General features: G+C 39.0%; 1 protein-coding gene across 15 annotated transcripts in view; it reads right to left on the minus strand.

The window, feature by feature from the left end:
* LOC134814960 (disco-interacting protein 2 homolog C-like) overlaps positions 1 to 18,614 on the minus strand; it is a 61,821-nt gene extending 43,207 nt beyond the window's left edge. For 4 of the 15 annotated variants that reach the window (XM_063823333.1, XM_063823332.1, XM_063823331.1 and 1 more), the window contains exons 1-4: positions 18,478 to 18,608; positions 18,252 to 18,326; positions 17,813 to 17,905; positions 4,391 to 4,468 (exon numbers count right to left, since the gene is read on the minus strand). In XM_063823333.1, the coding sequence (XP_063679403.1) occupies positions 4,391 to 4,468; positions 17,813 to 17,905; positions 18,252 to 18,326; positions 18,478 to 18,565 (334 nt within the window). In that variant the 5' untranslated portion in view covers positions 18,566 to 18,608. Of the gene's footprint in view, positions 1 to 4,390; positions 4,469 to 11,596; positions 11,693 to 17,398; positions 17,434 to 17,741; positions 17,906 to 18,251; positions 18,327 to 18,477 lie in introns of those variants that run through there. The other 11 variants (XM_063823340.1, XM_063823339.1, XM_063823338.1 and 8 more) reach the window with 6 other exon arrangements.

Raw genomic sequence — 18,614 nt, forward strand, 5'->3', positions numbered from 1 at the left:
ATTCAAAAATATTGATATTTGACCAATTTATGGGCCAAAATCGATCAAATTTAGTGCGTATGCCCAAATATGGGCATATAGTTTTTAGCTCATAACTCAGTCATTTTTTGTCCAATCTTGATGAAACTTCATATACGAGTTCAGGGGACCACTAGCTACAAGTAAAGCACCTAAAATCTGGGTTTTGGGCATGTTCAGGGTATTTGGCTAAATTGGGCCTGATTTGGACCAAATATGGGCGTGGCAGCCCCGCGGGCACCGTTTGGCGGTTGGGGTCCGGGACCCCCTCAAAAGTTTGGTCACTGGTCTTAGTTTGTTGGTCAACTGCTATCTCGAAACCAAGTTTCACAAAAAAATCAGGGTGAACCCCCCCCCCCCCCCCCCCCCCCCTTAACGAATGTTACTCAGCTCAGAATACATACTGACATGATTGTCATTAAAAATAACAAATAACAAATTTCTTTCAAAACTAGCTGCTCTGATTTAATGTCACTGCCAGTGACACCTTTATATTGTAATCATATAACATATGCTATAATATAAACAAGTTTATAATATAAACCAAGTTCTTATTGCCTTAGTTAGGAGTTGATAAATATTGCTCTGTCATTAATTCTGCGATATGATCCAATAGTGTAACCGTTTACGTTACATAAAACGGAGCATAAGAAAATTAGAAAGGGGAAAAAGTTGCCGTAACAATTCTCAAAGCGATTAACTCTAATTTGGGGTGTAAACTCTGTAACGGTCCTGTTGACCACTGAGAATCGTTCTTAAGGGTCCTTATATCAATATCTCAGATTTCTGGCCGTGCTTACGTTACAAATATTAGGACGGTACAGAGTGAACTTTGGTGGTGAGGTTTGGTGGTGTTGTTAGGAGTTAGGCCAGGGAGTATGATGTAAGGTTAATAAATAAAAAACGGTAGATATCATGGGCATTAAAGTAAAATTCGCCAACTACAAATGTGAAACTAAATGAGCTTGACGCTTGAAAGCTTCCCCTGGAAACTGCCAGAGCTACAACATCATTTATCTATTCCAATGTAGTGTCTGTGGAAAGGCTTACGTCGGTCGCACAACTCGATCTCTACGGGTTAGAACTGGAGAACATAGGGTCAAATATTATAAACTTTTAAATGGTGATAAGGTAGATGAAACAAGTGATGAATATAGTTTGGGTTTACATTTGTTGGATCATGGTTTTAGACAAAGGGAAGATTTTAACAAAATTTTTAATGTGTCAATTATTGATAATTCTAGTCCTAAAACTTTGGATGTCCGTGAACATAAATATATTCAACTACTCAAGACTTTAAAACCTTTGGGAATTAACACTATAAATCCTTTTGGCCTTCCTTTACTCCTAACATCTTAATTTTAACTTTATAACCGTTTTAAGAGTGTTCAGATTTTTAAAGGAATTTTGGGTTTTACTAACTTTTTACAATTTCTAGGGCTTATGTCACTGAAGATGACGCCTTGCAACATGTTTGACGATAGCCTGTAGATTGATAGTTTGATCTCAGTATTTACAACAATTCATCTAGTTTGATTGATTCAAAGGGAAACAAATTCCTCTGGAGCTTGACGCTTGTTCTAAATAGCTTGTTAGTTATATATTGGAGATCTGCAGTAGTGCCTGAACCACACTGGCTGAACCACACTAGCTGAACCACACTGGCTGAACCACACTGGCTGAACCACACTGGCTGAACCACACTGGCTGAACCACACTGGCTCAACCACACTGGCTGAACCACACTGGCTGAACCACACTGACTGAACCACACTGGCTGAACCACACTGGCTGAACCACACTGGCTGAACCACACTGACTCAACCACACTGGCTCAACCACACTGGCTGAACCACACTGGCTGAACCACACTAGCTGAACCACACTGGCTGAACCACACTGGCTGAACCACACTGGCTGAACCACACTGGATTCCTAGAATGAAGTCCACTCTGTTAACATATGATCAAATGTGGTCGGGACTAACAGTAGGTTCAGCAGTATTTCAGGAATGTATAGTATACTAGTACAGTACACTACAATGTACAATGTAGATGTACTGAAGGGGTATCCTAAGAAGATTCTTGATCTTTTGGCAGGGCCCCTAGATAAACTGTACTTTTATTAGGAGGAGAATACACGGACAGCAACATAATGACATTCACTGTAAGAAATACTCGTGCGTCATTTCTGACGGGGTAATTAAAACGAACTCCCTTTTTATTAACTAAAGGACAAATTATCACTAACTGATTTGAGGATTACGAGAACCACGTGCACAGTACGTGTTATTAACTATCAGAGCTAGAATTTACTTTGTGACGGTGAGTACGTGACATGATCTTCAGAGACAGATAATCTCAATATCATCCCTCATTAGCCTCCAATTAGAGGCCTCTAAATGGTATAATGGCTCATAATGGCGCATAATACTCTCAACCCCATGAGGCCCTTCTGTAGGACTCAATTGCAACTAATGTTTGTTTGAGAGATTAATGATGATCACCTGAGAGTGACGAGTGTGGTAGGTGGGAATTATATTTAACTACAGAACATGTGGGATGTTAGGGGTGGGAGGCAATGCACAAATCTAGGATAAATTGTTGCACTTTTAATTAACAAGGTTAGTGGGTATCACCTCCCAACAACAAGCAACATCAGAAGGGGATTCTTACAATCATTAATTAAGACTAATTAGTTTAATTATTATACTAATTATTACCTAGCATGACAGAGGAGCAGCCAAACTCTCGACACGAACTGAAGGTCGGAGGAAATAATATCACAACAAATATCCCCAGCTGACTAACAAAATCTAACTAACTCTTCCATAGGTTGCGAGTTCTGCGTGCCTGCGTACCGGTCTACAACTATAAAATATATAGAACTATTTATAAATATTGATCTCACAATTAACTCCAAATTCGGGCAAAACTTGCTTTGACTCTGCATCTTAAGACCCACCACCACGCTACTTAATCTATAAATACATCATGATATTATATTCTATTGAACTCTTAACCTGCTTATAATATTAAAATTAAATTGCAGGACACATATAGCTTGTTAACCATGTACCCTAAGAAAACCATTCAAGGCGATGTTATTTCTGTAACATTCCCTGTGTAAGTGCATATATGGCCAATATTCCAGATTTTTAATAGCATCAAGTGAGTTTATTATGTAAAGTAAGAAATTTTAGTTTCAATCGCATAATCTTTCTTCAGATTATAAAACATGCTCTCTGTAACAGCCCATAAATTGCAGAAGTCTGATTTTACTACCGTACATACCCACTCTATATATTATACAAGCTTAAAAAGAAACACAAAACACAAAAGGGGTAATATAATAAACTATAAAAAGAGATTAATTGACCAATTTATTAACTGATAATCAGTGATATGGGTAACCAAAACAGTAACCAGTCACTAAAACAGTAACCAAGCCAGTAACCAGTCACTAAAACGGAATGAGAAGTATACCATTAACAGAGAAGAAGGTCACCATTTAAGCAACTTTACCTCGACAACTACTATATCGACTACTTACTGAATCTATTACTGATTGTCAATTTGCCGTTACTTTAATATTATATCTGTAATAACGGTAATGTAGTTACGTCATCATAACATCTTAATGTTTTAACCGACAAATTGATATTAAGTATCCTGATTTAAATGCCCCACAAATGATCTGAGTGACCAATCACGGTGGTAGTGCATATACTGACGCAGGTATTGTGGATATGGTCAATGACTTGCGTGTGTGGCATTTAATGCTATTTTCGGCTAAAATGGTTTTAAAGCTTTTAAAGATTTTAGCGTCACGAAAATGTCCCGAAGCAGCAGAATAACTTTATATACGAACCTTGAGCTTTGTACTCTGGTGGAGAGCTGCGGTATATTTTTTTGACACATGACAGTGATTCTGGGGTTTGATTGGTCAATAGTGGACGCTGATTGGTAAATCACTGTCACGTGTCACAAAATACGCCTGACCTCCCCACCAGAATCCAAATATAGAGAGTAAAATATCACAGAGCTCTGGAAAGAGGGATTGATCCGGAATATTATAATATAATATTATACAAATATGATATATAACAAAACAAAACATCATGTGAGGGAAACTTTAGCCTACAGAAACACAGCTGGCGTCCACTACTACGACTACCTGTGCTAGATAGAACTACCATTGTACAGTTACAAGTTACAGGGAATGTACTGACCGGGGAATGTACTGACCGGGGAATGTACTGACAGGGAATGTACTGACCGGGGAATGTACTGACCGGGGAATGTACTGACCGGGGAATGTACTGACCGGGAATGTACTGACTGGGAATGTACTGACCGGGGAATGTACTGACCGTTATTGAAAGAGTGCTCATCGCAGGACGTCGTGCGCTCCTTTAGGAATGTCGTCTGTCTCTTGGAATCTAATGAATCTGAAACATAAACATAGTTAGTGTTTACTTACCTAACAAAGTTAACAGAGGTATTCGCTGTATTTACGCGGCTAATTTCACAGTACCAAGACACTACCAAATGTCGTCTGTCTCTTGAAATGTAATGAATGAGCATCGTTAACACACTGAACTAATAACACAGGGAACGCTGACACAATTATTTGTCGACTCTAATCGGTCATATTTCACATCACCGAGAAACTGCCAGTTAGGATTAACTTTATTTGTTGAAGAGGTTACAGCTGGTGGAGTCACTAGGTTAGAGGAGACTCATTACTCTCTATAATATACTGAACACAATAGAGAACAGTGTTTTGAAGTGTGCCATGTGTGTGTGATGAGGAGTTCTTAGTAATCAGTGCTCCTTACACTTAATGAGGAGCAGACTGGTCTCCCTCAATCCCCCGCCACCCCGCCAACCCCCCCCCCCCCCCCCCACCCCGTCCCCGTCCCCGTCCCCCGTCCCCCCGTTATAATATGACGCATATTCAATAATGATTTACTACTGAGGGATTCAGTCACTGCAATTAGTGGAAGAGGGGCTATACATACTACTTAATATACCCATAGACCCTTCGGGGGGGGGGGGGGGCACGGGGATTATGTAGTATGTAGAGATTATATAATATATACAATAAGCGGGGTATTGTGGTACTGAGCACTTGATCTATCCTAAAAATAAGGCACCTTCAGTTATGAGTAGTAATGATAAATCTCTCTCTCTCTAAAATCATACAGTTGTCTTATATAAAGTTCACTTTTTCTGCAAACGATCGGCGAAGAGTCGGCAGAAGACGAACTGCGAGGAACGAAGAAAACATCACCTTGGTTGTTTGTGACGTGATGGATACACCTAAAATTGGCAACCGAAAACGAGCTCCTGCATTAGACCTCAGCAGAACATCCCTTCAACGAATCCTAAAGCGAGATCTTTCTAACCGGGCATATCGGATCACAAAGAAACACCAACTTTTAGACCGTGATTCCTGATTTTCCTGAAAAAGTCACGATCTGGTGCGCCATCAGTTCTCGTGGAATCCTAGGACCTTACTGTTACATTCAGAATTTGGTGTTTCCCTGTCTAGCAAAGTCATTATCGGTATCCAATCAATCATGATCAGGTCGTCATCTCCTCAGTATGTTTGGTAAAGCCTAATGAACCTCATTAATACACGCTAACACCTTACTCTTGATCAGATTGGGTGACGAGATCACTAGCAACAGAGAAGCCTCAACTAATATATGTACATCTCGGCATCAATGATATACACAAAGGAGAGGACATCCCCAAAATCGTCGACAACTTCAAGATCTTTAATGAAATGTTAGAACTAGTATCTCCCACCACCAGACTGGTCATCTCTTGCCCCTACTAAACGGAAAAACCTATCAGAACCGACACGTCTTTTCCTTGAGGAGATCCCTGTCCTTATTGGTCAATCAGCAGCAAGACGAGGACCCTAAAACAAAAAGGATTTTCCTTCAGAGAAATGATAAGTTCTTCATTAACACGCAGTCCACTCCCAAGCAGAACTCGATGTACTTCCGCGATAATCTCCATCTATCAGACAGAGGAATGCATGCAATCACCAACACCATGAGAGACACCCTCGACAAGATCTTCAGAGAGTTTGAGCTTCCATTCTAAATTTTAGTCTTCAACCACCAACCCAACCTCTTGAAAAATACTATGAATTTACAATCCAAAATTATAAGCTGGAACATCCAATCAACAAATACAAATTTTGGCTCTAAGTTTGATGACCCTCAATTTTGTGCCGTCTTTGACAAGTTTCCTTTTGTCTGCCTTCAAGAAATAAGACAACCGGTCAAACACTCGGGCTTCAGGTCCTTCAATAAAACCCGCCGGGACAAAAAACATGGTGGCGTATGCATCATGGTCCAAAACGAAATAGTCAAAGGCGTAAAACTTGAAAAATCCACAATTGAAGATGTTGTTGCCTGTAAACTTGAAAAAAATTACTTTGGCGTAGATAATGATATATTCATTGTTAACTCATACATTAAGCCAGCTAACACTTCCTCTAAAAACTCAGATATCTCGGGCTTTGACACCATCCGTGAACTGGACCAATTTCTTAATGTTCTTCTAAGTAAAGGCGATGTAATTACCTGTGGTGACTTCAACTCGCGTATCGGCCATGACATTGACTTCATCAAAGGAGAGAAATGTGGCTACGAGAGCTTCATTCCCCTGCCAGAAGACTACACCCCCCAAGAACTCCCAACCAGGAACTCAAAGGACAAAAAGTCGAACAATTACAAAAGACCCTTTCTAGAAATGCTTGTCAATAATGAACTCCATATTCTCAATGGGAGAACTTTAGGAGACTCATATGGTGACTTCACTTGTATCCAGACCAGCGGTGCCAGCGTTGTTGACTACTTTATTATATCACCAAACTGCAGTAAGTATGTATGTCATATGACAATCCAGCCGTTCACTTGCTTTTCTGATCATAAACCACTACTCCTGGCACTCAACTTCTCTCCTTCCAACATTCTTGTAAACACAAAGGCACTCCATGAAACTTACGCTCGAGCCCCACTTCGTTACAAAATAACTCCTGATAGCCTTTCAAGCTTACGGGATACAATGATGGACCCACTTGTGGAAGAATGTTCCAAAACCCTCTTAGAAACAGATTATCCCGAAGATCTCCTAGGTACATACAAATTGAACGAAGATATCACAGTTCACTTGAACAAAATAGCAGACAAATGTCTCCAAAAGACCAAACATCCCAAAATAACCAAAAAGGGATCCATAAATAAACAACCCTGGTTCACACAAGCCACTAGAGAAGCTAAAATATCCTGTACTCGTGCAGCTCAAATTGTTTCTGATTTCCCCAATAGCGATTATCTTCGAAAAAATTTTTACCAAGTAAAAAATACGTACAAAAGTTTAATTGACCGTACCAAAAACAAATATCTTGACAAACTGAATACAGATATCGAATCTGGTAAAATTCTAAACTGGAAACAATTCAAAAAACTGAAAAAATTTAAAGGAAGAGTTGACAAATTTGATTGCCATGACATGGACAACTTTCAAAAATTCTTTGGTAAACTTTATGCCAATGCACATAGCACCATAACTGTAGAGAATAAGGAAGAAATGCTTCAAAATGCAGAGGCTATTAACAATAATTGCCAACCATCCCCTGCACAATCAATACTCAATGGCCAGATCTCTGTGGACGAAATATCTACTGCGCTCTCTTCACTCAAAAACGGCAAAAGTTCCTCGGAGGATATGATATGCAATGAAATACTGAAGACCTTGTCCACAACAAATACGCAACTCCTTTGCAAAGTATTTAACCGCTGTTTGGACACTGGAACTTACCCGTTGAACAACAGCATTATAACACCCCTACACAAAAAAGGCGACAAAGATAATCCCGACAATTACAGAGCAATTGCTGTGAGTAGTACAATCGGGAAACTATTCTCGACCATTATGCTAAACAGGATAATCAAGTTCAAAAATGAATACAACCCGGACCCCATAAATCAACTTGGCTTCGCTAAAGGAGCTCAAACATATGACCACATACTCACACTCAACACCATTACGTCTAAATACAAAAAGCTCAAGGTTCCCGTCTATGCTGTTTTCGTGGACTTCCGGAAAGCTTTCGACTCTGTTTGTCGTGAAGCTCTTTTCTTAAAGTTAGCTAAACTAGGTATCACTGGCAAAACATTTAATGTTCTTAAACATATGTATAAAAATTCCACTGGCCAGATAAAGCTATCTGGATTTGTCAGCGAAAAATTTGATATCAATAAAGGAACTGAACAGGTCATCCACTTTCCCCTGATCTTTTTAAAATATACATTAGAGATCTTTCCCCTCGACTAGAATTTGATAACTGTCCAAAACTAATGAACCAACTTATCAGTCACTTACTATGGGCAGATGATCTGATACTCTTGGCACTGGACCCCAAAACCCTCCAAAAGCAACTCGATGCTTTGAACAATTTCTGCTTGGAATGGGGCGTCGAAATTAATGCAGATAAAACTAAACTCACGAAATTTAATTCCCGCTTCGATAATTATCAGCCGGTTCCCCTCAAAATAGGTAATCACTTGTTAGAAGAAGTCGAGTCATACTGTTATCTAGGAATCGAAATACACAAATCTGGCACATTCACAAATGCCCGAACTGAGCTCAAAAAGAAAGCCATGCGTGCACTTTATGGCATGAAAAGCTCAGTAAACAAATCCAAATTATCATTCCGTTCTCTAACAACACTCTTTGACGCTCTTATTAAACCTATCGTTCTTTACGGAGCGCCTATTTACACACCTAATATGGCTATCATAAAACACATAACAAAACAAGTCGATCTCAATATGGATCCCGACACAAAAACAAAATTTCAAACTAGTATCCTCAAGAAAATTAGTCTTCTGAACAGCGAAAAAGTTCACCTTCACTTTCTTAAATGGTCACTGGGTGTAAATCGTAAAACCAGCAACGCAGGCGTCTGGGGTGAGTCAGGCCGCTACCCATTAATCTATGAATGTATTAACCTCACTCTCAAATATACCCAACGCTTGAAAAATCTCAAAGATAACTCCCTTGTATCCTTAGCTTTCAAAGAACAGATGAACATGAAATTGGACTGGTACAGGGGTTTGGAGCCTGTCCTCGCGCTAGACCCATGTTTCTCTACCGATCATGTCACAGCCTACCGCACACTCAAAAACAATCACTCCAAGTCAATTTTCGAAAGAAACCCGAGTATCGCAAAACCACCAAAAGAGGACTTTCTTATTCACAACGGTTTCAAGAAACGAATTCCTCCGCAATCAACACAACCCATCGGGAGTAAAATATTCACACCACACGTCATTACTAAAACTTTGAAAAGTAGCTTTAGAGAATATTGGGGGTCCTATATCAACACTTCTCGGAAATTAGAATTCTATCGTGACCTAAAATCCAAATTTAACAAAGAGTATTACCTAGACAGTGTCATTAAATATGCAGACCGTGCTAATATCACAAGACTGCGGATCAGTGCACATCGACTCGAAATTGAACTTGGCCGATACAATCAAACTCCTCGCGATGAGCGAATATGCTCCTGGTGCAATATAGTCTTAGGTTCGGGTATTATTGAGAATGAAGATCACTTCCTTAACCATTGTGATCTTAACGCTGCATCAAGGCGAAAAGTCCTAGACAAGATCCAATCAATCATATCAAATTCAATCAAACCATCTGCGTCATCTTGTTCTGTTTACACTGTCATCCCTGGAGCAAACGTCCTCAAATTCATCAGCAGCAACAGTGAAATCATTGAATTAATCACGAATGAAAGTCAAGTCCACCTCACGAGAGTCGTTGCTAGATTTGCCACTACGTGTTTTAACAACCGCAAGAAATTCGTCGACTCTCTGGCCAGTACATGAACACTGAAAATCACTGTACCAGCGCTTTTTTTCTTTTCGCGCAACAAAGAGTGCAAAGTGGCCTGGCTCAAGCATTAGAGCATTACCAAGGCGATTGTAAACAAAATATTTTTTGTCAAAATATTTATGTTTCACTTTAGTTTAAGTTATATTAATATAATAAATTCAAATCTTATGATATTGTTATTATCTTAACAGTTACTATTGTAGCTTAAGATTTTAAATTTGTATTCCTTGTATTCCTTGTATTCCTATTCCTGATTGAGTGCAGAGATCACTGACTGAGTGCTTGGATCACGTATCCGAGGAATTTTGAAATGGTCATAACGCAGCCAAATTTTGAACGATGAACCTGAAACTTTGGGAAAGGTTTTAAATTATCAAGCCAAATGTGTGCACAAAATTTGGAGTTCTTAGCTTAAAGCGTTCTCATTTTATGAAGACAATAGTGAAAAAGAGGGAGTGTCACGCCACGCCCACTGTAATTGGGCTTACGAAACTTTCAGGAAATCTAAGTTTGACCCATATCTATAATCTCTGAAATTTTGGTGCAATTTGGAGACGAATTACGTGAGTTATTAAGAGGTTGCGTGTGGGTAGTCACTTTTGGGCCACCCTGTATAATATATGTACTATCGCTAAAACTATAAAGGCCCTTCACACTTTGTTTCTGTCTGGTTCTAATGTACCGTCACAATAGTGACTTTAATATACTATCAGTTGGTCAGGTGACCAACTGAGTGGGGTGGTTTTATGATAAAGTGAAATAAAAGTGAAATAAAAGTGAAATAGAAGTGAAATGAAAGTGAAATGAAAGTGAAATGAAAGTGAAATAAAAGTGAAATATAAGTGAAATAGTTAAGTGATTAACAGCAGATAAAATGTGTAGTCGAGGATTCTTCGATGAGAAAATAAGGATGTATTAAATAACGCACTGTTTTTAAACATAAAAAATGTATGTACCGTAATGACGAAGGAAAATTCTAGAATCTTGTCAATATATAGAACCTTAAACCATACAGAGAGAGAGAGAGAGAGAGTGAGAGAGATGACAACGTTTAACATTGTTTTCTAGAAATTTCTCAGTTATATTAAACATGAGTAGTGGTTCAATGTAACGGTGGTAGGTGATAGTAGGTGAGAGTAGGTGATCATGATAGTAGGTGTTGGCAGGGAGTTAATGACAGTGGATAATTTGAGTAAATGCTTTAAATGATGAAAGACTACGTAACAGTCTAAGTAATTAGATATTATCAATCAGTTCAACTTTAGATATCGGACTGTATCATGAGTTGTATAATGTGTATTGCTAATACAACGACCTCCTGCCTGAACTCTATAACTTATATACTAACAACTAATTGCGGAGAAGCTGTACTGCTTCTTAAAGGTGTACAACGTTCAACTGCGAAACAGTCACAAAGTAGTCACTACTAACAAGCAAAACAGTCACTACTAGTATAGCGCCAAACGTCTACCTGGTATACTATTTCATGAGTTACAATTGTGACGAGTGAACCAGCTACTTCTACTAAATCTACCCGCTTATAACATATTAGTTATAACTGTATTTCTTCACTTATAACGTATAAGTAATAACTAAAATTTACCGCTCATTTGTTATACTTGTTAATTGTGATGATGTCGCCTACTAACCATTAAGGTTGTGGGGGAGGTTTTCAACCTGTATCCGCATCACTTCACGTCCTACTTCCACCTTTACAACTTTAAAAGCCTTCTAAACATTAGAACATGCAATCATACCACGGGTAAAAATGAGATATAAAATATTGAGGATAAAAAGTAAATTGTAAAAATCATATCGCAAGGCAACGACAATTCGGTTTTAATGCAACGGTATAAAGGAACGTGGTACGTAGCCAAGCTGTGATGTTTCCACAGGGACCACATCAACTCTAAGCTGTATCAAAACAAAATCAAATTCGCAACGAAGTAGCAAATTATTACTGTTTAAGTATTAACTTTAAAGATAAGAAATCGAATCAATTGTGAAGAGAGCGAACGACAAATAACCCAAAATACAACGAAGTGAGAACAAAGCCAGGTCTTATTGTGGGACTACAAACTGTACATGTAACTAAATTAATCAGTCAGAAAAGGGGTCTGTGAATATGATCACTAGTACGATGACGTCACACTCTCTCAAACTGGTCACCCTCACACACGAGCAGTGTAAACTTATAACACTCTATACTGGTCCCCCTCCTGGATTAGCGGTATTTTTAGACAAGAGAATTATCATAATATACACAGACACTTGTTGTGGGACGGCGACATTGTGACACTGACACCCGTCGTGGGACGGCGACACTGTAACCAGCCCTCCGTGACACAATGTCACAGTCTATTTCAGGTACTCACTACAAGCTTTATAATGTTAAAGTTTTAACACATTATCAGCTACAAATAAGTCCGATAAAATACCTTTCACAGTGCCCCTGTACATAATATATACTGTATATATAATATCTACACCTAGTTTCATTTGTCAGTTTCATTGGTAACCCTATAATATGATACAACACTTCCACTAGAGTGTCGGAGTGACAATTACAGACTGCATTATCTGATAATAGAATTGAAATGTGCCACAACTAAAACATCTTAATGCTAGGGTGCCAAGGTGTGGTGGAGGATTACTTACAAGGTTCAGCTGCCCTGTTACGTAATCACTAAATCGTGTGGTGGACGTGCTTTGTAGGTTTTTAGGTGCGAGTGTACTGGGCAGCGCAAGAATAGCTCAATATAAAGTAGAATCATGAACTTCATGACATTATATTTTAAAATATAACTAACAGTTTAGCGTGGCGTTTTCTCGTTTCCCCAGCAATATTAATACTCCGCATAACGTCTGTTTCTCAACCTCTCCCGATGACGGACTCGACTCCATGACCATTTATTAAACTGTGCACACACTATTTTATTGGATCCGTGACATGATTCATGACAACGAGTACCTCTATCAAATTGAACCATATTTTGACCAAAAAAGGATTCAAAAGTTGAATATTGCATGGTTCGACCTGGTCGCATGTATTTAAATGGGTCCAGGGTATTTATATTCGAATAATCAGCAGTCTCTATAGCAAACTATAGCAAACTATAGCAAACTACAGCAAAATATAGCAAACTATAGCAAACTACATCAAAATATAGCAAACTATAGCAAACTACAACAAATATAGCAAACTATAGCAAACTATAGCAAACTATAGCAAACTATAGCAAACTATAGCAAACTACAACAAACTACATCAAACTACAGCAAACTATAGCAAACTATAGCAAACTACAGCAAACTATAGCAAACTACAGCAAACTATAGCAAACTACAGCAAACTATAACAAACTATAGCAAACTACAGCAAAATATAGCAAACTATAGCAAACTATAGCAAGCTATAGCAAACTACAGCAAAATATAGCAAACTATAGCAAACTACAGCAAAATATAGCAAACTATAGCAAACTACACACTACCACCTTTACACCTTCCCGCAGGAACGACCCAACATCAACAACAAAGACTAACAAGGTTCATTTTCATGTTAAAAAGTGCGGCTAACCAAAATAGGAATGATGCGGTCCCCCTCAACACACGACATCTACAACATGTATATCACACAGAGTATAATCAGAGATGTTAAAACTTGGAGCAACAGCTCCGCCTATAACAAACACGCAGATAGGACCAACAAACGCTGCGTGTTGTGACGTCAGGTTTTCAAGCTGATACACTGATTATTGACAGTCGTGGAATTCGAGATATTCACCGTTTATCAAAGGGTAAGTTGACCTTGAAGTTTTCACGTGTAATAAAAACCCAGGAAACCAATTAAGATAATGACATTCCGAGGGGTTATTTATCAAGGTAAATACAAGTTGGTGGCGTGGAGGTGAAATTAGGTGGAACAATCCGCTGGACACTGGAGAGACTTCTAGAAGCTTCCATATTCCTGGTATTGGATGACGACACTACTGCAAATATACAGGTCTCTAATATCAGCTGAAATAATGAGTCATCGCTGTTATCAGTGGTAATTAACGTAGCGTAGAAGGTTGCCGAATTTTGGAATATTTGTATATCTCTTTGGGCTATGTTGGGAAGCCGTGTAGAGTTGTGGGAAAAACAAATGGAAGATAGGAAAAGGTGTAGTATAAGGTGTATTAGAAGGTGTAGTAGAAGGTGTAGCAGCACCGTAAAGATCCCTAACTAAGTGGTGTTATCTCTCCGTTCTACAGGGCGTTGTACTGTTAAGAGTTGTAGAATCAAGAAGGCTGACAACTTTTAAGTTTTATGTCATCACTTTTGGTAATAATCATGATTTAACAAACTTTCTGTTGAGAAGGTGTCCCCGAGTATAAGGAGTGATTATTCAATGTTTACTTCCTATACGATAATAATTATATAATTGAGTGTTAAACATCTGCATCACGAACTGTGAACCTGTAGAAAATAGTAAGTTCTACAATTACGGGATCACATCTTGTCTCTCGAGGTGAAGAACTACACCTATAAATTAATAATAATGATGACCTCATTGGTCATTTACAAGAAAATACAGAAGAGACTTTATTCAGCGCTCAGCGAATTTGATTGAAAGTAAAAAGCGAAAACATTTACAAGAGCACACACACACACACACACACACACACACACACAAATACAGTGATCACACACACACACACACACACGGCACAACACCTCAGAATATCAGTTGTCGTAGAGAGTGTTTGTTTATAACCTTGTAAACGAATCTTGTCACGTGACTATTACTGGAATGGTTAATTCACTAATTGCCTAGGAAATTTTACCCGAATTTCCGCGCAATTTGATGTGCAGTTATTTTCCGTTGAATTGTATGATCACTCAATCACCAGTGAGCATATTTCGTTATTTGGAAATGAACGGGTCAGTTTGATTCATGAATACTTTATTGTATACGTCTCCGGTCTCACATCAAGCCAGCCAAGATAGTTCTTAGTTGAACTGCTTATTATATTCACGGTGCCAAAATTTCAAGTAACTAATTATTTGAAATATCGTGATTTTATGATTTTGGAATTTGGTAAATTAATGTCAATGTATCTAATTTTCATGAAATCAATCGATTTATAAAAGTCGACTTTATCGATTACAAACGGGCGCTATACACTTATTCCTATTTTTAACGATAACCAGACATTGGTACCCTCTAGGCCGAGTTTCCCCTCTAAACCCTGGTCCCAGAGATATTCCAGCAATTACTCTCACAGTCGACCACTCAGAAACAAGATCTTGGTCACGTGACAAAACTAGAAGTCACGTGATCCTGGACGTGAGGTCACGTGGTGCTGGTGTGTGTGTAACCGGTGGGGAGGTGATGATTTCTCCCAGCAGGCAGGCTCTCTGTTTAAATTATTACCGCTCCGCTCACTTCCAGAGACCCTAAAAGCATTCAGGTCAAATTCACAGCACTGTGTTGCACAAATTATGAAGTTCACCCCATATCTAATCGGTGAGCAATATGAACTGTGAAACTTGGTTGATACGGGTGTCATGTTGCAGGAATCCAACTACTTTATACGGGCGTGGTCCTGATCAGCTAGTATCTAGATCAAATCAATGATATCCCGATATTATCTAGCTCCTTAGAGCTAGTACACCTGACACCCCTCCTGCCTCCAGTGTCCACTCGGGTACCCCTGTTCTGAGCGACTGAGGGACTGAATGTACCCTGGCCTTATATAATATACCCCAGGTGAAGTGTACAATCAGTGTACATGGCATGTATCGAGTGATCTGTGTGCAAGGGTGCAACTCAAAGTACACAGAGTGTGTATTCTAAAACAGTGTAGATAGTGTACATAGTGTACTCAGTGTGAATAGTTTACTTAGTGTATAATTTAGTGTAAACAATGTACATAGTACTCAGTGTGTATACTACATTGTGGCGATGTGGTGTGAGGGTTCCCATCAGCGACTAGGGGGTTCAATGATCTAGGAGTAGGGTTCAATGATCTAACCCTACAATTATATTAAAGCTAGCTGTTATTGGTAATATCGGGTAAGATTACATGGCTGAGATTACGTTGTAGAAAAGATGTTACCTGAGCTTCATTTGATAAGATCACTCGATCCCAATTTAATTAAATTTTGTCTAACCTTGAGCCAAAAAAATAGAAAACCCTAGAAAACCAATAGTGTTATAACTTATAACTTTATAAACTAACAGAAGCTTTTATTAAATCCTGAAATCCTGTCACCCTCGCTGATGCTGTGCTTATAAAGTCTACAATAACAAGAATGAAGTCTTTACAACATGACACTACTATTTAAGGACTGAAGCAGCCTCATTTCCAGCCACTAAAAGCCTAAATTAGTTACCACTGTCTGTCTCACACGTTGGCTAACGATTAACTAATAATGTATCCCAGAAATGCAACACAAGATAATACTCGCATCTGAACAGTCACTATAATCACTAGTCACATTCACGCTCTTAAAAGTAGCTCAACACGCTCCGGTTCCAGACAACACAGATAGTTACTTTCGTTATGCTACGTGAAATTTGTAGTTTTTCTTGTAGGACAAATTAAGAAATTAAAAAGCAGGGGGTAGTGTAAAAGGTAAGCACAGTAAGCTAGCGTGATAGACCTATGTTGTGTATTATAATGATGAGTGGTAGCTAATAGTACTAATACTATTAGTATATATTATACTCGTCATAACTATTGAACAGCATGGAATACTGCCTGTCTGGTTGATGCGCCTTTGGGGGCCCCCCGCCTTTATTGAGTTTGGGAAACTGAGAGGTATAAGAATTACATCATATTCATTTATTCATGGAATGTCACATGACATCATTATTACATAATACAGATAAGGGATTAATATTGCTTTTTTTATTTGAGAAACATTTGCCTTGGAACCAAATAACTGAGAAAAGTTGGCTCAATCAACAAACAGATATATCCCACCAACTACCAACTTGGATAACAATTATCCAAAATATATTACTGAATATAATATATTATAATATTAGAACAGCAAACAACACCGCACAGTCTCCATTTAACTGGACCCAATATCATAGCAAGAATCTAACTAGCGTAGAGAGGAAGGGAAAGTATACTCTAGTACTAATATAACAGCAACGGTTTTGACAGACTCTGATATGGTAAGCAAATTGAGTCAACGACCTTCATGTTTCCCGTTGATTATCCGCCAACTGGACACATTCCGGACCTTCAACAGAGTTATGCGAAAAATGGGTAAAAACAGGCCACACAAAGTTCTAGATTTTCATGACTCAGCCCTTCTATAGTTTGAGAAACGTATGCCTTCAGATTAGATAATACATTCTTCCTGACTGACCAGACAGCATCGGTAAAAAACAGGATAACAGAATGAATAAGAAATATAATATATATAGAATGATCGGTATTTAGACTAACCTGAGTTCCCCTCGGTGCCGGTGAGACTAAGAGAGCTGACCCCACTAACCTGAGTTCCCCTCGGTGCCGGTGAGACTAAGAGAGCTGACCCCACTAACCTGAGTTCCCCTCGGTGCCGGTGAGACTAAGAGAGCTGACCCCACTAACCTGAGTTCCCCTCGGTGCCGGTGAGACTAAGAGAGCTGACCCCACTAACCTGAGTTCCCCCTCGGTGCCGGTGAGACTAAGAGAGCTGACCCCACTAAACCTGAGTCCCTCGGTGCCGGTTGAGACTAAGAGAGCTGACCCCACTAACCTGAGTCCCCTCGGTGCCGGTGAGACTAAGAGAGCTGACCCCACTAACCTGAGTTCCCCTCGGTGCCGGTGAGACTAAGAGAGCTGACCCCACTGAATGCGGACGGTATTTAGACTAACCTGAGTTCCCCTCGGTGCCGGTGAGACTAAGAGAGCTGACCCCACTGAATGCGGACGATTGACTTGCTGAACTGCTTCTCCTCCGACTCCAATCTGAACACACTTCTTTTACTGCAGCGTAAATACTACATTATTAAGGGTTGCTTCTCATACTTTGAGTAGTAGTAATTACTTATTACATACTTTGGCAGCTATGAGAGCTATTATGTTCGAAGTCAACTGTAAATGTTCATATAAATTGGTAAATCGACTGCATATTGTTTAGACAACTAAAAATCGCTCACTAAATTGTTTGTACACATTTATCCATTTCCGTTAATTTCCACCCATTGTGTTTAGAAATGATGTGATTGTAAATTTGAGAAATTACGAGGGGATTTCAATCAAACTAGTAACGCTATACTGCAGGTGGTTGAAGCAGGAAAGTTGTCTTGCATACCTTTATCTAAGAGTGCCTGGTAACTAGCAATAATCTTTGATCTTCTTTTATCGTACCCCTGTTTTGTTAGGTCCCCTGAACAGTGAAAGGAAAGTTGTGAGATTATAACAAATTTTCCAGCAAAATAATGTAATAATCATTATTAAAATAAGATGAGCTAATTTAATGTAATTTGATACCAACTAATCGGTTATACGTTCTTTTTGAAATAACCGAAGAAACTGACCCTCTTTGTATTCTGCCTCCAGAGCAAAGAGTTGCGCTTTAACTGCAGCTGGGTAGAGGGACACATCCATCTCAGCCAGGTTCACCATTGTGCGTTTGTTTTTCAGGATTTTTTTTTCAGGTCCACTGCATTCTACT

The sequence above is a fragment of the Bolinopsis microptera genome, chromosome 5 (genome assembly GCF_026151205.1).
Source record: "Bolinopsis microptera isolate Bmic1 chromosome 5, MBARI_Bmic_1.0, whole genome shotgun sequence".
Classification (NCBI taxonomy): domain Eukaryota; kingdom Metazoa; phylum Ctenophora; class Tentaculata; order Lobata; family Bolinopsidae; genus Bolinopsis; species Bolinopsis microptera.